This window comes from Dromiciops gliroides, chromosome 2 (assembly GCF_019393635.1).
Source record: "Dromiciops gliroides isolate mDroGli1 chromosome 2, mDroGli1.pri, whole genome shotgun sequence".
NCBI classification, from domain to species: Eukaryota; Metazoa; Chordata; class Mammalia; order Microbiotheria; family Microbiotheriidae; genus Dromiciops; species Dromiciops gliroides.
The window spans coordinates 420,013,641-420,033,841 of NC_057862.1; the positions used below are offsets into that span (position 1 = coordinate 420,013,641).

At 38.3% G+C, this 20,201-nt stretch overlaps 1 protein-coding gene across 1 annotated transcript in view; it reads right to left on the reverse strand.

Annotated features, from left to right (window-relative positions):
• LOC122739019 (zinc finger protein 850-like) overlaps nt 1–13,747 on the reverse strand; it is a 70,909-nt gene extending 57,162 nt beyond the window's left edge. Inside the window, exons 1-5 of the mRNA XM_043980882.1 lie at nt 13,552–13,747; nt 12,848–13,115; nt 11,482–11,569; nt 8,851–8,977; nt 8,388–8,483 (exon numbers count right to left, since the gene is read on the reverse strand). Coding sequence (XP_043836817.1) covers nt 8,388–8,483; nt 8,851–8,977; nt 11,482–11,514 — 256 coding nt within the window. The 5' untranslated portion in view covers nt 11,515–11,569; nt 12,848–13,115; nt 13,552–13,747. The remainder of the gene's footprint in view (nt 1–8,387; nt 8,484–8,850; nt 8,978–11,481; nt 11,570–12,847; nt 13,116–13,551) is intronic.
• Between the last annotated feature and the right edge of the window lie 6,454 nt (nt 13,748–20,201).

The window sequence follows — 20,201 nt, forward strand, 5'->3', positions numbered from 1 at the left end:
TAATTTTGATTTCTTGGCAAAATTCCAGAATGTATTATTAAAGATCTGGTATGTGAACATCTAGAAATAGAAGCAATGTTCACATAACCAGCACGACTTAATCAAGAATAGATCATACAATCTAACCCTATTTCCTTTCTTGACATATTTACTAAACTACTAGATCATGGAAATGCTGTAGACAGGATTTACATATATTTTGGCAAAGCATTTAATAAAATTTTTCATGCCTTTCTTGTGGAAAACATGGAGAGATTTAGACAAGATAGTACCATTAGATAAATTTGGAACTAGTGGAATGGCTGGACCCAAAAAATAGTCATTAATGTTAAGAAAGCAATATCCAATGGAGTACCTTAGAGTACCTTAGTACCTTATGCTTGACTTTGTGTTGTTTAATTAAAAAATGCCTTTATCCATGTCTGACAAAAATTTTAAACACAAAGTCAACCACAGTCCTTGGGGACCCCACCAATTAAATAACTGAAGTCAATGTAAAATTGTATTGAGAGTAAATCTGGCCTCAGTCACTTATTTGCTATGTGACTCTGGGGAAGTCACTTAACCTGTTTGCCTCAGTTTCCTCATCTGTAAAATAGTACCTACCTCACAGGGATTTTGTGAGGTCAGATAATAATTGTAAAGTACTTAGCACAGTGCCTGGCACATAGTTAAGTGTTATGTAAACATCAGCTCTTCTTCTTTGTGAATTCAAACCAATAACACAACCCTTTTATCACCAGTGTTCCTATCAATACTGTGATGTGCAATTTTTAATTTTAAAAATTTTTTTGCAGGGCAGTGAGGGTTAAGTGACTTGCCCAGGGTCACACAGCTAGTAAATGTCAAGTGTCTGAGGCCAAATTTGAACTCAGGTCCTCCTGAATCTCCAGCCGGTGCTTTATCCACTGCGCCACATAGCTGTCCCTGTAATGAGCAATTTTGAAAGATGCCACAAAACCATACCTGAGAAGTACATACTCTGTCCATATTTCTTATATTTAGTAATAGCTTGTGATCTATCCTAATTGCCTTTGATTTTGCTTCTTTATTTTCTGTTATGTATACTGGTTGAAAATTGTAATCAGTTCTTTGGCTGGTAAAAGAGTAAACTGTAGGTCTAATAGCTCTCCCCAAAATTGTTTACATAAACAAAAAAGTGTCTCTGACAAACTTAAAGTTAAAAGGCAGAGTGAAATTGTGTTTCTTCTAAATGCCCAATAGAATCCTTTCCACTCACTGTATTCAAATATTTAAAACTCTTCAGGTACCAAATTATGTATTACTCTTATTTTCAAAATAAAAAAGTTTTCTTTGACTCCTTGAGCATACTGATTTTTCCTATCCCCGAATTTCATGCCTCCTTTTTATTGTATTTTTTATTTCTCCATTTACTAGTTACTATCATCTCTACCCCAAACTGTGGTCCTTTCCCTCCTTTGCTCCTCTTTTTTTCCCCAATATAGCTAAATATTCATTTTGTTGTTCTGATTTCTTCACCAACTTCACACCACCATTATTTCAGGACCATGCTATTCTTCTGCATTCATCCTTCATTCTATTTGCTTCCATCTTCTGTACAGCTTTAAAATAACTAAGTTAGCTGATGATGAGTGCCCTGTGTATCCACATTAGTGTCTATGAATGATTCCCACCTTTCTTCCTCATTGAATTGGCTCTTTCTGTCTTCAGGTGGAGTTAGTCACATTACTTGGACAGAATGAGCTGGGTCCAGAATTAAACATGAAGAAAAGAGTAAGCTGGGTTGCATTTGGGGAAACTGTGCTTCAAAAATTCTAAGCTCTTCCTGACACCAAAACATATAATTTAACATCAATATTCACCCAATGGTGCTATATGGCTGGAAATCACAGAATACCACAATCTCTAAAGAATCTAAATTTTGGTTGACACCCAGGGAAATGGGAATGACATACCAGAATTAGCATAAAATATTTTTAGAGATACAAATTAGAAAATTAGGTAGGTCAGTGACATTTCAAAAATAATAGATGGATAGGCTAAGTGCTGCCCTGTTATTCTTATAATAGAAACCTGGAGGCCTAGTTTGTTGAGTAGCTCTTCTATGAAGGAACCTACAGGTTTAAAGCCATTGAAGTACTGAAATAAATAATTTAAATAAAAGATAGGGGGATACTGTGATATAATACAAGGCTCAAGGAAGTGTGTTGTATTTGGTTATGTTATGTTAGGTACATTCATTCATTCATTCAATAAGCATGCATCGATTATCCTTCTTTGTGCAGATCATTCTGCTAGGTGTTAGGGGAGAAAGAAAGTTTAGGTAACAGCAAATCTTTGCCCTCAAGGAACTTACAGTCTAGTAGAGGAACAAGATTTAAAATATATTTCAAAATAAGGCATATAAGAATCATAAAACAAAGTACTACACAAGGTCAGTAGAAGAAAATAATCAACCAAGAAAATCTGTGAATTCTTCCAGGAGGTGGCAAAAACCAATTAAAGATCCATATGAGATTCTCTAATCTAAATTTGTAGTAGGTTATGTTGTGATGTTATGCTATATGATACATCAGCAAAATCAGCTGGTCATGGAAGGAAAGGCCTAGAAAATTCTGGAACATATAGAATATAGACAGTCATTGATGGAGATAAAAGAGATAAAACAGAGTGCTCATGGAGCTTACATTTATACAGACAACAAACCTGTATGGTTGAGATCATTCCTGGACACACTAGTTAGTCCCCTTTTGACCCACCTGTCAACAGGATGAATAAGGCTGTTCACTTTTTTTTTTTTAATTATCTAAGGGTCCCAGTTACTCGACAACTTTGGAGCCATGACTGGGGCGGGGAGAAATGGGTTATACTGTTTTCTTGAGTCAAGTCTGAAAAGATGGTATCCTGAAGGAAGCTGAACATGACAGGCAAAGGGGAAGGGCCTTCCAGGCAGGGCAAACTCTCTTTGGGATTTTGAACCTTATGCCATAATAAATTCCAATGGAGGAAAAACCACAAATATAAAATCAAACCTTTAAAAATTAGAGGAGAATTTAAGGTTACCTATTTCTCAGTTATAGTTGAAGGGAATTCATACTCATACATATATGGCAGTGTAAAAGTGGATAGAGAGCTAGAGTTGGAATCAGAATGACCTAGGTTCAAATCCTGCTTTTGACACCTACTAGCTTTATAACTATAGGCAAATCACTTACCCTCTCTGAGCCTCAGAGGTAAAATGGGGATAATAATACTTATAACACTTGCTTTACTGTATTGTTGTGAGGTTCAAAGTTTGTGCACAAGTAAAATCAATGCAGCCTGAATCAGGAAAAAAAAAAGATATAGATTGGGGAAAATATTTTCATTAATTCATTCATTCAAGCTATTCATAATAGATCTCCAGCTTCATGTTAAATAAATAATTTTGGGAGTAATTATGATAAAAGTCTAATACCTAAAATCTCTAGAGAACTGACACAAATAAACAAGGTTAAGAGTCATTACCCAGGGGCAGCTAGGTGGCACAGTGGATAGAACACCAGCCCTGGAGTCAGGAAGACCTGAGTTCAAATCCGGACTCAGACACTTGACATGTACTAGCTATGTGACCCTAGGCAAGTCACTTAACCCCAATAGCCTCGCAAAAACAAAAACAAAAATAAAAAAAACCCACAAAGAGTCATTACCCAGTAAGGACAGGACTACATCATGTCAGAGGACATGAATAAATATTTTGGTGGTGAGGGGAGAAGAAAAAGAAATACAAACTATCAATCATCACCTGAAAATATTTTCTAAATCACTATAAAAAATAATCAACCTTTGAAGCATATGTTGGTTTTGCTGAATTGTTTTTCTTTTTTTATTCTTTGTTACAAAGGATGGCTCATTGGATAAAGGAGGGAGGAGATATCTATTCAGAAATGAAGTTGACATAAAAATAGATAACAATCCTGTGTGGCCCTGGGCAAGTCACTTAACCCCCCATTGCCCCACAAAAAAAATAGATAACAATAAAAGTTTTTTAAGTAGTAGAAAAAACGATAACTACACTGAATTATCACTTCATATCTATCAAGTTAACAAAGATACTAAAAACAGGAAAACTCACTTTTGGAAAGGTCTGTGGAAAGATAAGCATTTCAATTCCTGGCTCATATAGTTGTAAACTAGTTCAATAATTATGGAACATAATTTTTAATTTTGCAAAAAACCAAAAAACAAAAACCTGTTCTTGATTTGTTCTGGACCATAGATTACAGACTTAGAACTGGAGGGGACATCACCAGTCTTCTGGCTCTAAGTTTCTACTACTGGGACTATATTCCAAGGAAATGATTGACAATTAAAAAAAAAAACACTCTACAGATATGAAAACATTTATAGCAGCGTTACTGTGACAATAAAAATCTAGAAACAAAATATATGTCCAATGAATGTAGAATGCTTTAACAAATTATGTCAGAAGAATGTAATAGTATTATTTTATTAGATCATTAAGAATAACAAATGTGAAGGATTCAGAGAAATATGGAAAGAATTGTATGAAGTGATATGCAGTAAAGAAAGCAGAGTTAAAAAACCAATATTCACAATGACTACAACAATTTTAAGTAAAGGCAACATGAAGAGGGGACAAAAATTCTGGTCAATTATGACCGTTAGTGTTACATCAAATTTAAAGGATACATACTCCCTGCCTTTTCTTATAACTTTCCATAAACTATCTTTTTCAGGAAGTATGCTTTGTAAAGATAGTTATTTTGGAGTTTATTAGTAAGTGTATACTGTGTCAAAACAAAGTGTATCAACAATTTCCTTTTCTGAAAGATGAGTAGGAACTCAAAAAGTAAATGGGGAAGAATGGACATTCCAAGGATAGAGAACAGCCTGAACAAAAGCCTGGAGACAGGATGGCATATAGCACATCTCTGGGAAGTAAAGAGCAAACTAGTCTGCTTGGAACAGAGTATATAGTAATAATTTCAGCTAAGGCTGGAAAAACAAGGTGGTGTCAGAATGTGGAAAGTCTTAAATACTTGATAAAATAATTTAATTTTTTTTCAGAAGGCAAATGGGTGCCACTGAATACTTTTGAGCAAAGGAGTCAAATGACCAAAAAGGTTATTTTGAAAGGCCTGGAAAGGACTGGTTGGAGAGGTAAAGAGTAGAGACAGAAGACCTGGTGAAAATCACAAACAGTCCAGGTAGGTAGAAATGAGGATCTATAAAAAGGTGATAGTATTAGGAACAGGGAAGAAGGGGTAGAAGCAGGAGATATTATGAAGACTGTAATTGTAGGACCTAATTGGATATAAGAAATAAGTGACATATATATATATGTGTGTGTGTGTGTGTGTATATATATATATAATTGGATATAAGAAATAAGTGAGAAAACAAAGGCAGTGGTCCAACAAACAAAATAGTGAAATCAGAAAGAGAAACAGATTTGGGGAAAAGGACAGTAAGCCTAGTTTTTGACAGTAAGTCTAGTTTTTGAAATGGTAATGCAGAAGATTCTAAAGGGTGTTAGTCCAGGAGGAAATTAATTCAGGCTCACTCAGTATGACATATTCAGGTAGAAAGGGCTGGTGGGCAAATGGAAGGTAAGCCTTGTGGACTTGTAGGACAAAGCCTAGAACTGAGGACGGTAGTTATCACTATACAAAGAACACTGAAGCTATCAGAAGGAATGAGGTTTCAGGAGGACAGACTGTAGAAAGAGAAAAACCAAGTGCTGAGGACAGTAATAACACCTGTAGTTAGGGAGTAATTCCAGGAAGAAGCCAATAAGGCAAAGAAACTCTGTAAAGGGTTAAAAAAAAAAAGATCAGGATACTGTGCAGCATCACCTAAGTAAGGAAAGGTTAAGGGAGGATCAAGAAAGGATGATCAAGGGGCAAATAGGTGGTACAGTGGATAAAGCACCAGCCCTGGATTCAGGAGGACCTGAGTTCAAATCCAGCCTCAGACATTTGACACTAGCTGTGTGACCCGGAGCAAGTCACTTAACCCTCATTGCCCCATAAAAGAAAGAAGGAAAGAAAGGATGATCAATAATTTCAAAGAGTAAGGAAAGCTAAAAAAAGGGAAAAGTCATAAGGTTCAGTCAGAAAGATGTCAGAGTTGACATCCCAAGACCTATTTTTGTAAGGTTTTGAGGAGCAGGGTTAAGGGAGGGGGAAGGAACAAAAACCAGACTGCAACAAAAAAAAATTATAGCAATGGGTAGAAAGTAGAAGTTTGAGAAATTGAATGGAATGAGAGGAATAAGAGAAAATAAAAGGGACTATGTACACAGAAAAACACAAACTACAGTTACTATTAAGTTGTTTAATAAATATTTATTAATGGATTGAATGTTAGAGACAGAAGGAAATCATAAAATTCAGGCTTAGGAAGAACATACTAGGAATTGGATCCAGAGTATGATGAAAGAAATAGCTTTCAGGATCACAGAATCAAAGAATCACAGAATCTCAATGTATTCGCTGATGTTTTTATAGACATGGCCTTTGAAATACTCTTCTCAACACCAAAAAACAATCCCCTCTACAGCCTCCCAAACAAACTGATGTGAAGCCTTTACTTGAAGACTTCCTGTGAGAGGAAACCTACACCACCCGCTGGGTGTACCCATTCTACGTTAGGGACATTGTTAGCAAGTGTCTTCCCAACATAAAGTATAAGTCCACTTCCCCTGCACCCTCCACCCAGGGTGCTACTTTCCCTTGTATGGTCCACCAGAACAAGTCTAATCCTCTGCACAGACAGCCCTTCAACTGCTCAAAAAGAGCCATCATGTACTGCCTAACTTCTCAAATTTGGGGGCTAAACATCCACAATTTCTTTAACCAATCTTGAGGCTTCTTAACCACGATCCTGGCTGCCTTCCTTATAGATGTTTTTCAGTGCAGTTCCTTAAATGTGGTATGAAGAACTGAACACAATACGCCAGATCTGGTCTGACAGGGGGACTACAAAGGGACCTTCCCTAGTCCTGATCATTATGCCACTCTTAATATTAGCTTTTTTGGCTGCCACATCACACTGTTGATTCACATGAAGGTTACAGTATACTAAAACTTGCAGAGCTTTTTCATGTGAACTATTAAGGAGCCATGTTGTTCCTCTCTTGTACTTCTGAGGTTGATTTGTTTAAGTGTAAGACTTTACACTGATCCCTATTAAATTAAAATTAAATTTTGCCACAATGTGTCAATGTTTCAGCAAGATGTTCTAGCCTGTAAAGCAAAGTCTTTTCAGACTCAGAATCTGTCATCTAATTCATCAGTTTTTCTTTCTTATCTTTGTGTCATCTTTGTTCATAATTCTTTAGAGAAGATGAGGGACTCCTATTTCCTGGAAACTAGAGGTGTACAAAAGGAAGAAAATGTATGATTAACATAATATTCAAATATATTAAAAACTACTATGTAGAACAAGGAATGCACCTTCAGTTTTTTTCCCTCCAAAGGGCAGAACTAGGATGAATATAAAGACAAATTTCAGATCAACATAAAAAGGACTTCATTAAAAATCACAGGGGGCAGCTAGATGGCACAGTGGTTAAAGCATTGGCCCTGGATTCAGGAGTACCTGAGTTCAAATTTGACCTCAGACACTTGACACTTACTAGCTGTGTGACTGTGGGCAAGTCACTTAACCCCCATTGCCTAAAGAAAAAAAAAAAATCACAACTAGTACACTGGAAAGGACACTGGCTTTGGAGGCGGAGGACCCTGAGTTTCCAATCCCACAGCTGCTCACTTTATCTGTGTAGCCTTGGGCAAATCATTTAATCTACCTGAACCTCATCCTCATTTGTAAAATGAGGTTACTTAGATGCCACTTACATTCTCCTCTCCAGCTTTATGATCTATGATCCTTCCAAAATGTAGCAGGCTACTTCAGAAAGTCAAGAAATTCCTGTCCTTTGAAATCTTCAAGTAGAAGCTTCATGTCTGTCAAAAAGATAATGAACTACCACTTCTCCCCATATACCTGGGCCTAAAATAACAAAAAATATACTTCAAAGAGGAAATGGGTTTATAAATTTGTTTGAATCCTTGCAGACCCAAACCCAGACTCTCTACTTCAAAACACAGTTTTTTATTTGGTTCTGATGTTCTTTGGCTTTTAGGATTTCTGCATTTGGTGAGAGTTTGGATTAAATTATGGCTAATTAAATTAAATTAAGGCTAATTCAACTCTAACATGACAAAAATTTATGACATATTGAGGTGAAATGAATACACTTGAAAGAGTTCGTGCCAAATGACCTCAGTCTTCTTAATAGGCCAGGGAGGCTTTGAGGAAAATGACTACATGAATAGTTTGAAGATCACAAACCCTTCTAATTGTTACTTACAGTGACTCCAATGTGGTTTGTTACTCACCTTTACAGTCGCCCCTTAAAATTTCTCTCTCTACTATCCAAGGCTCTTGTCCTTGTTCCAACTGGGAAATCACATATGGTTTCGAACCTTGATGCCCTGTTCATATGAAAAAACAAAGGATTTGGGTATTTGTGCATAAGACAAACAACTGTCCTGTAAAAATCCAAATCCCTTCTTCTTTAGGGACTCCTAAGGATGAGATCATGGCAACATCAAAGATAGGTATCCATTTCAGACTTTACAAAATGTTGACTTCTCAAAAGGAAAGAAGGAGAAGGAATACCCTGTTCCTGTATTCAAAGGGGATTAGGATTTTTTTTGATCACTTAATTCCTCATCCTAATACATATAAACACTTTAAAGTGCTTTCCCCCAACTTCCACATATATAAACACATTTTAATATATAAGAAAACAAAAATATTCTATTGTGACCCTGAGTCTCAAAGGAAATCTACTCTTACCCAGTGAGACCAGGTTCCTGTAGTTCTCCAGCATTACATCCCTATATAGGTATCTCTGATCAGAGTCCAGTTTCCTCCATTCCTCCTGGGTGAAGTCCACAGCTATATCCTTGAATGTTAATGATTCCTAAAATGCCAAACACATTTCAGGTCAACCTGGGGCCATCCATTAACAATATTGAGAAGACTCAGCATCAGAGGGAATAGACAGGGTTATATGTTCCAATAAAGTTTAGGAATCTGAGAGTTCTTAGTCAATCAGATTATTTATTTTCTATTATGACATGAACTGTGAAGCCTCTTTTCTCCCAAAGCTATGAAAAAAGGTGTTCAGTTTTTAAATTGTGACTTGTAAATCTCAAATGTGGTTCATGATAAATCTAAATAGCTAAGTAACATAACACTTGGTTTGTTATCGACAATAAAAATCGTAAAACTTTAGATTACATATCTAATCTCTCCTAGGAGAAGCTGCCTTTGGAATTTTATTTTGTCAATAAAAATGTAAATATTAAGTTTCCAGGAAAATACTAAGTATCTTCAAACTTACATTTCTAGGACAGATCTCAGCAGGCCTTCCCAAACCACTGCAAGAATTCCCAGGACAAGAACAATATTTTAACTTTTGTTTTGTTTTGTTTTGGGTTTTTTCGAGGGACAGTGGGGATTAAGTGACTTGCCCAGGGTCACACAGCTAGTGTCAAGTGTCTGAGGCTGGATTTGAACTCAGGTCCTCCTGAATCCAGGGCTGGTGCTTCATCCACTGCACCACCTAGCTGCCCCCCTGAACTTTTTAATATATGAAAACCATTTCATGAAGGACATGTTTCAGTGATTATTTATTTATTATAGTGGGGCCTGGCCTCAAAAAGTCAGAGAGTCATAGAATTTCAGAACTAGAAGTTACCTCAATAACCATCTAGGCTCCAAAACAGATTCCCACCATTCAGTCAAAAAACATTAAATGGCTTTTATTGTCCATTTTTTGCTTGAAGGAAAACTCATTATCTCCTAAGGCAGGCCATCTGACTAGTTGATAACTAATTGTAAGGATTACTGAAATCAAGTCTAAATTTCTATGCAATCACCCAATTTTTCCAGGTTTTGCTGTCTGGGAGCAAACAAAACAAGCGTAATCCCTTTTCTACCAGATTGTCTTTAAAACACTTTTTAAAATAGCGAAAAGGGAGAACATTGAACTAGCAGATAGAGAGCCAAGTCTCAGAGTCTTGTCATATTAATGTGCCATCATTCATGACAATTCTTTTTAGTGCAGTCATTCAACCAGTTCATATCCATATAAGGGTAGTATAATCTAACCCATATTTCTTCAAATTTTCCAAAAGAATAACTTAATCAGAATTTTTCATGGATAGTTATATTCAGCTTTACTACCTACATCATCATTTTGCCTTTGTGGAAATCCTCAAATCATCTCCAACCCTTTTGTCCTTTCTACTAAATCAGTCATTACTTTTTCTTTTTCTTTCTTTTTTTTTTTTTTTTTTAGTGAGGCAATTGGGGTTAAGTGACTTGCCCAGGGTCACACAGCTGGTAGGTGTTAAGTGTCTGAGGCCGGATTTGAACTCAGGTACTCCTGACTCCAGGGCCGGTGCTTTATCCACTGCGCCATCTAGCTGCCCCTAGTCATTGCTTTTTCAAACACTGCTTTCTTTTTTATCCCCATCTCAGCTCCTCTCTTTCCCCAAGCCACTCAAGTTATTTCAGCTAAATCCAAGATAAATTTATATCTCTTCAAATTGCCATTCAAAGTTCTCTATTGATAGGGCTTCATGCTGGAGAACAAACCTACCTACTTCCCACCACTTCCTAAAATTCACCCTTTGTTCCAGCCAGACCAGTCTCCTCACTGATTTCTGTTGAGGACATGTTCACTCCAGTTCCACACCTTGAACCATGATGTTCTCTTTGCCTGGAATGCTTCTCTCTCATCCTTTAACAATATAAATTCTTTTTTTTTTTTTTTTTGCAGGGCAATGGGGGTTAAGTGACTTGCCCAGGGTCACACAGCTAGTAAGTGTCAAGTGTCTAAGGCCGGGTTTGAACTCAGGTACTCCTGAATCCAGGGCTGATGCTTTATCCACTGTGTCACCTAGCTGTCCCAACAATATAAATTCTATCTATCCTCAAGCTCAATGAAATCTGATCTCTTTCAGAAAGCCTTCTTAGCCCATTCCAGTCACATTGACCTTTCCCTTCTCTCAACTTTTATGATATGTCTACACCATTTGCTTTGACCTCACCCTCATGTACTTCTGTATATGATTTAATTTTTACCTACATTAAAATTATAGTCATCGTGTCATAGGCATATTTTGTCTCCTCAGGGAAAATGTGTGGTCCTTGAGGACAAGGGTAGTGTTTTCTACTTCATTTGTCTTGTTCACAGTCCCAAACTCAGTACATTAGGACACCATCAGATGGAATGAATATTGGGCAGGGAGAAGAGGAACCGGAAGAACATTCCTAGTGTCTTAGGTGAGAACATTTGGGGCTCAGTCTCTGGACTAGACTTTTTGGAAAGAGAAGCTCTAGGAAGAGGAAAGGAAATGTTTCAACCCTGAAACTGGAGAAATGAGCTTTCTTCTTTGTCCTAAAATGTCAACCCACCTGTGATCTGGTAGTCCGAAGTTCAGAAGTCATTCCTATCCTCTCAGTGCTGCCCTCTTGTGGAGAGCAGATTCCCCAAAAGGCAAAGCTGAAAAAGAGAAAAGAATTATTAGGAAGATCCTACCTTGTTTCCTACATTCACTGGGCAGCAAAGGACAGAGAGGTGTGTCCCCTGCCTAAAAGTTATGAAGGAAGAGGAAAGTCAAAGAAGACCTAGAAGTAATCCCATCCCAGTAATCCTAGCTAATACTAATAATATCTAACATTTATATAGCACTTACTATATGCCAGGGCCTGTGTTAAGTGATTTTTTTTTTTTTAGTGTGGCAATTGGGGTTAAGTGACTTGCCCAGGGTCACACAGCTAGTAAATGTTAAGTGTCTGAGACCGTATTTGAACTCAGGTACTCCTGACTCCAGGGCTGGTGCTCTATTCACTGCACCACCTAGCTGCCCCCTATTAAGTGATTTATAATTGGTTTATTTGATCCTCATAACAACCCTGGGAGGTAAGTGTTATTTTTAATTCCAGTTTTATAGATAAGGAAACTGAGGCAAACAGAGGTTACGTGACTTGCCTGGAATTACTCAGTTATTAAGTGTCTAAGGCCAGATATATGAACACAGGTCTTCCTAATTCCTGGCCTGGCCCTCTATCCACAGCAACACCTGGCTGCTGCAGATCAGAGTGAAGATCTGTAAGTACTCTTCTGGGCCCAAACTCTATCACATATTCTACATGTTAACAACCACAGCTTCTAGTCCTAACCAAAAACCACCTCCAAAGATAATCAGACCAGCTGAGGTGTTGTTCAGAGGGCTTTTTTTTTTTTTTTAAATGATGCTCACTTTCAAAGCACCAACTAAATCTAAACATTTTGACGTACGCCTCAGTTCTCCGATTCAAAATCTTAAAAAATCTATATTCGGGGGCGGCTAGGTGGCGCAGTGGATAAAGCACCGGCCCTGGATTCAGGAGTACCTGAGTTCAAATCCGGCCTCAGACATTTGACACTTACTAGCTGTGTGACCCTGGGCAAGTCACTTAACCCCCATTGCCCTGCAAAACAAAAACAAAAACAAAAACAAAAAATCTATATTCCCTGCTCATTACAATACTTTAGAACAAAGCTTCTTAAACTGTGGGTCGGGACCCTGTATGGAGTTGAGTAACTGAATGTGGGAGTCTCAAATAATTTGGCAATAGTAAAAGGTTATGTATACCTATTTTATATACCTGGGGCCATGTAAAAAATTTCTTCAGTGAAAAGGGGTCTCCAGCAGAAAAAGTTTAAAAAGCCCTGGTCTAGGGCACAGATTCCTCTCTGGCCAACTGACCCTTTGTCCCCAAAGTCAGTACTTCTCACCTGTCTGAGTGAGATTTTCCAAGGCTAGTTTCTGGATATCCTACTTTCACCCCAATCCTGTTTACCCAAGCAGATTGGTCAGGAATGATTCAGCACCAGTCACTTTCACGACCTTACGTGCTCATGGCATATATTTCTTATTCCCAGAGCCTGGGAGCTCGGTGGCTCTCCAGGACTTTCACTGTGGAGCTGAAATCTCTGCTTCTTCATTAAGAAACCCTTCCTCTGGTATTCAGGGCTGGAAACCTGTAGACTTTATACATGGCTGCTGTGGACAGAGAGAAAATGATAGTCAGCATACAGAACCTAGCAACCTCAGTCACACTGAGTCTTGCAGGGGACTTCAGAAAATGCCAGAAAGTCGGGCATCCAAATGGGCACTTGATGCATTTCATTCATTCAACAAACACTTCGATTCAATAAACATTTAATAAGCACCTACTATATGCAGAGCACTGTGCTAGGACCTGGAGATACAGACAAGGAAACCTTAGCCTGAAAGCACTTATTCTGTCGGAATGTGAATATATAATGACTAATGGTACCTCTATGTACAGACAGACAGACAGACAGACACACACACACCACACACATTATCTCTTTCTCAAGGTAGGGAATGAAGGGGATAACATGCCCCCTCCCCACCCCATTAACCGGGCTCCAGTCGACAGCGAGACCGGGGTTGATGTCTGGCTTCTAAGTACCTGGCACTAAGTCCGGGAATTGGCCTGACCTCCAATAAGAGAGGGTTCGGCTGAAGAACCAATTATGGCGTCAAGCCTGCGCGCGCATTACCAGACAAAGCTCGAAAGTGCGCTTGCGCCTAGAGAATCTCCTGGGACTACAACTCCCAGAATGACGGGAACTGGGCCGCTTGTCTCTTTCCTATACCCCTGCCCCCAGCCCCCAGCCCCCAGGCCAGGTCGTGGCCACTAGGCAACACTTTCCCAGCGCCTTCTCTATCTTCCCAGTCCGACGCTCCGCCACTCCAGAAGCGATGTTCAGCTTCGGAAGGGGACGCGGAGCGATCTCTCTGCGAGGATAGCTTTGCATCCCTCCCCCAACGCCAAACAATCCTAGGTTTTCTCCATGACAGGTGTATCTCAGCCCATCTTTGTGCATGCAATTCACTCTCGAGAGTTTGAGTCCCATTAGGGTTACAAACCCGCCTCACTTGGAGGCTGGGCTTCAAAAGGCGGAGGGAACCAATACGATCGACGAAAGGCAGAGCCGTCGTAAAAGCAACTTTCCAGGGGCGGGGTCAGCGAGGAGGAGGGGGTGGAGTTTTAGGACTGGAGCAAATTCAAGTAGAAAAAGCAATAGTCTTTACCTATAATGGAGAAATTAACGCCTATCTAATGAACTGGAGATCTAGAGAGATAGGAAGCCATGTAACGTAAAAACTCTAAATAGCAAGCAAAATAATCTTCTTTAAGTACAGGTCTAACTATGCCACTCTCCTCATGAAACAATAAAATAGAAACTCCTCAGCATTTAGTAAGCACCGGATATGTATATGCTAAGTGCTAAGAGTACAAAGGCTGAAAAACATCCCCTACTCTCAAGGCGCTCCCCTTTCCTGCTTTTTTTTTTTCTTATATTACTCTTCATGTACTCTACATTCCAACCAAAAGGATTCCAGCTGTTTCTCCAAACTCAGTACTCCAAATTTCCCACCCTTGTGAGTGCATTTTCCCAATCACATGCATTCACACTACACGCATGTAGTCTTATGCCTGAAATTCACTTTCTTCATTACCCAACCTCCCAGAATCCTTGTCTGTTGCCAAAGTTCAGCTCATGTTCCACATTCTCTGTGAAATTTTACCTCATCCTTTCCCCCATCCCCGTAGTGCTCTTTCCTATTTACCTTGTATTTATTTTTGTGTATGTTGAAATATACGGAAATATTGGCATGCAAGGTACCAATTTGTGCCTATAGATTTTCTACACCAATGAAGTCACAGGGCAGGTTTTGTTTTGTGTTTTTGTTTGTTTTGCAGGGCAATGAGGGTTAAGTGACTTGCCCAGGGTCACACAGCTAGTAAGTGTCAAGTATCTGAGGCCATATTTGAATTCAGGTCTTCCTGAATCCAGGGCTGGTGCTTTATCCACTGTGACACCTAGCTGCCCCGGTTTTGTTTTGTTTTAATGGTGAACAGGAACTAGTTGAGAGACAGGAAACAAAGGATTGGAGGTGGGAAAGAGACATCTTTTTGAATGGAAAGGTAGAAATGCTGGAGTACCCAGGAGTCAGGGCTAAAACTTGATGTTTAATATTTTTATAAAGTTATCCTGAGGTAAGAGTGAACAGTGAAATCTCCAAGTCTGAGGCAGGCATAGAGATAGTAAGTCCATGGAGAATAAAATTCAGGAGAATCTCTATCTTCTGAGTGGACAGAAAGGTAGAAGTTTAGTTTCAAAGTGTGTGAGTTGCTTAGTCAACAAACATTTTTTTTAATCATAAAAGTATTTTATTATTTTCCAGTTACATGTAAAGATAGTTTTCAACATTTGTGTTTAAAAGATTTTGAGTTCCAAAATTTTCTCCCTCCCTCCTGTGTCAAGATAATGGAATGTGGTAGATGAAGGGATTTAGCAGATACTCAGGGTCCCACCTGGAGATTGATCTAAACTGATTGAATTGGGTAAGAGCTACTGACTGCTGACTGGCTTGTAAGCACATCTGGCTGGTACTTAAGAGGGTATTGTTCTCAGAAGCTAAAAACTTTGAACTTTACCTGGAAACCACCTTCGGGTCAAGTGAACCAATGAATTTGAATGACACTAGCCAATCAGCTTGAAGAACCTCCCATTTATGGGAGGGGAACATGAAGGAAGAAGTGGATGCTGACGGAGGAAGGTGTGCTCTTTTGGTTGGAGACATTGGTGTGGTGGCAGAGGACTTCAGAAGTGAGAGGTTTAGGAAGGCTAGCATTTCCATGCTATAAGAAATCTGAGGGGCAGCTAGATGGCGCAGTGGATAGAGCACCGGCCCTGGAGTCAGGAGTACCTGAGTTCAAATCCGGCCTCAGACACTTAATACTTACTAGCTGTGTGACCCTGGGCAAGTCACTTAACCCCAATTGCCTCACTAAAAAAAAAAAAAAAAAAAAAGAAATCTGTTTTCAATCTTTCTCTTTCTTTACTATCTTATATCTTTTAATAAACCCTTTAAAAACCAGTTTCCCCCCCAAAGCTAGGGGGGGACAAATTAGAACCCACACTTAGATTTTTAAATTACACACTCCCTTCTCTCCCCCCTCCTTAAGGCAGAAAGCAATCCAATATAGGTTATATATGTATAATCATATCAAACATATTCCTACATTAGTCATGTTGTGAAAGAAGAATCAGAAAAAAAGGGAAGGGGGCAGCTGGGTTGCATAGTAGATAAAGCACTAGTCCTGGATTCAGGAGGACCTGAGTTCAAATCTGACTCCAGACATTTGACACTTAACTAGCTATGTGACCCTGGGCAAGTCACTTAACCCTCATTGCCCTTCAAAAATGAATGAATGAATGAATAAAAAAGAACAAAAGGGAAAAACTTCAAAAAAAGAAAAACCAAAAACATAAACAAAAGTAGAAACAGTATGGTTCAATCTGCATTCAGATTCCACAGTTCTTTTTTCTGGATGTGAAGAACATTTTTCATCATGAGTTCTTTGGAATTGTCTTGGATCATTGTATTGCTGAGAAGAGCTAAGTCTATTACAGTTGATTATCACACCAATGTTGCTGTTATTGTGTACAGTGTTCTCCTGGTTCTGCTCACTTCACTCAGCATCAGTCCACTTAAGTCTTTCCAGGTTTTTCTGAAACCTGCCTGCTCATCATTTCTTACAGCACAATAGTATTCCATTACATTCACATACCACAACTTGTTCAGCCATTCCCCAATTGCTGGGCATCCCCTTGATTTCCAATTCTTTGACACCACAAAGAGAGCTGCTATAAATATTTTTGTATATGTGGGTCTTTTTCCCTTTTTTATGATCTCTTTGGGATAAAGACCTAGCAGTGGCATTACTGGGTCAAAGGGTATGCACAGCTTTATAGCCCTTTGGGCAGAGATCCAAATTGCTCTCCAGAATGGTTGGATCAGTTCACAACTCCACCAACAATGCATTAGTCTTCCAATTTTTCCACAGCTTCCCCAACATTTATTATTTTCCTTTTTTGTCATATTAGCCAATATGATAGGTATGAGGTGGTACCTCAGAGTTGTTTTAATTTGCATTTCTCTCATCAATAGTGATTTAGAGCATTTTTTCATATGATAATAGATAGCTTTGATTTCTTCATCTGAAAACTGCCTTTTCATATCCTTTGACCGTTTTTCAATTGGGGAATGACTTGCATTCTTATAGTTCTCTATATATTTTAGAAATGAGGCCTTTATCAGAAACACTGGCTGTAAAAATTGTTTCCCAGTTTTCTATTTCCCTTCTAATTTTGGCTGCATTGCTTCTGTTTGTACAAAAAGGTTTTAATTCAATGTAATCAAAATCATCCATTTTGCATTTCATATTATTCTCTCTATTTCTTGTTTGATGATAAATTGTTCTCCTCTCCATAGATCCAAGAGGTAAATGATTCCTTCCTCTCCTAATTTACCTATGGTATCACCTTTTATGTCTAAATCATGTACCCATTTTGACCTTATTTTAGTATATGGTGTAAGATGTTGGTCTATGCCTAGTTTTTGCCATACTATCCTTCAGTTTTCCCAGCAGTTTTTGTCAAATACTGAGTTCCTATCCCAGAAGCTGGAGTCTTTGGGTTTATCAAACAGTAGATTACTATAGTCATTTACTATTGTGTCTCCTGTGCCTAACCTATTCCACTGATCCACCACTCTATTTCTTAGCCAATACCAAATAGTTTTGATTATTGCCACTTTACAGTATAGCTTCAGATTTGGTATGGCTAACCCACCTTCCTGTGCATTTTTTATTAGTTCCCTTGATATTCTTGACCTTTCAACAAACATTTATTAAGCACCTACTATGTGCCAGCCACTATGTTAAGTACTCAGGATACAAAGAAAGAGGGAAAAACAGTCCCCACTCCAATGGAGTTCAGACTTAATGGGAGAAACAAAATGCAAATGACTGTACAAAAAAAGATGTTTATACAGGATGAATTGGAGATAATCTCAGAGGGAAGGCACTAAGATTCAGGACTAAGGAAAACTTCTTAAAGAAAGTAGGACTTTAACTGGAACTTGAAGGAAACTAGGAAAGCTAAGAGGCAGAAATGAGAGGAAAAAGGGTTGGTTAAAGGTATGGGGGACAGCCAGTGAAAATTCATAACTGCATGGAGTTGGGAGATGGAGTGTCTTGGTCGAGCAATAGCAAGAAGCCCAGTGTCACTGGATCACAGAGTAGTTGGAGAAGAGTAAGGTGTAAGAAAGCCAGGAAGGGGGGCAACTAGGTTGCACAGTGGACAGAGCACTGGCCCTGGATTCAGGAGGACCTGAGTTCAAATCCAGCCTCAGACACTTGACACTTACTAGCTGTGTGACCCTGGGCAAGTCACTTAACCCCATTGCCCTGCAAAAAAAAAAAGAAAGAAAGAAAAAAAGGGGTTTGATTTTCTTTTTTTCCAGCCTTTTTTGGAGGAGAGAGGGAGAATATCAGTAAAGTTGGCCAAAAAAAGAAAGGAAGGAAGGAAGGAAGGAAGGAAGGAAGGAAGGAAGGAAGGAAGGAAGGAAGGAAGGAAGGAAGGAAGGAAAAAGGTCACTGGAACAGTTTTTTAAATGAACAAAAGATAACAGGAGAAAATACAAAAAGGACAGCTGCATAATTTATGTACTTAATTTATTACATACTTGAATGGAAAAGCAAACTACATAAAAGAGACTCAGTTCTGTGTGTAATCTTTTTCTATTTTAATTTGCAGAAGGAAACTAATTTTATTTATGGTTAGCTAAATTCTGAAAAAATGTAAGATATAATGGAGGGAAGAAAAATAACTTGTCTATTAAACCTTGGTGAACTAAAGACTCTCTGAAAGACAGAGAAAAATGTCTTTTTCTGAGCAAATAAAAAGTCCTAATTTACAAAACATCTATTATTATTAATAAATTGAAGATAGCTGTAGAGTCAATACAGATTTGGATAAAATGTACAGCTTTTACAGCTGTATATACAATCTTTATACCCAACATATATCCAATTTTTATGTTTTTTATATTTTATATTCTTATAAACCCAAGTTTCAACAAATCTCTTAAGATCATTAGAAAAAATTGTGCCCTCACTAGACTGGGTTTGTGGTTTTATTAAATCTTCACTAAATTCTGATAAAAGAAAAATGCATGTATCCTCTGTAGAAACACATTTTTTTTTAATGTTTTAAACTTGCCTCTCTGTGTTCGCTGTTCCACAGTTTCAGAAGATTTCAAATTATATGAAGACACCAAGGTGCTACTTTAGTTATTAGAGAAGCCATCAGGACCATGGCCAGGGGTAGCAGCAGCACAGAATAGCAACTGGCTAAGTGAAACCCTTAGGAAAAGCAATATAATTGGTACAGCTGAACAATAATTTCTTCAACATACGGAAGAGATATTATCAATGATATTTTAAAGGGGGACAGAGTCATTACTGGTTGTTAGTATACTAATCAGGTTCACTGATTATGGTGACATTTAGGAATTTTGGATTATTTGCAGAGTGAGATTCAGAACCAAGTAAGACTATGGGACTGGGGTGTAGCCCCATTATTTGGATTTAATGAGAAGAAAATTTCCACATGTGATCATTTCTTTATTTCACTCTCCTGGCATACTAATTGACAAGGAAGCAACAGAGAGAGAGGGGATGTATATGAATATCACTTCCGCAGTTGCCTGGTGTTCTATCTCAATGTTTGGCACTTTACTTGCATGGCAAGGGTTTAGTTTTTATGAAAGGTTTGATCCTGTGATGAGGTGGTCTTTTAGAGAAAGATTCAAGTACATTTTTGATATGACACTTGTTCTGAGACTCTGGTTCATCATTCTAAGATTGTATTTGTTAGCCAAAGTGAAATGCAAGTGTAGGATATAATGGTAGAGTGAATCAAGGGATATCTTGCCATGGCAAGTAAAGGTTCTAGCCAAGAAAAATGTCAACATAAACTCAGAAAAGAAGTGCAAAGGATATCTACTTAGATGGACCAGAACCCAAGGTTTTTAAGTCACACAATCATTAAAAAAAAAAACATGCCAACCATCCTTTCCCCTAGCAACATCATCACAACATGTGTATACTTCAGCTCCATCTAGTTCAGCTCCACATTCAGTAATATCATATAATCTACCTTGTCCAAACCCCTTCCATCTCAAAACCCACAAACAAAACTT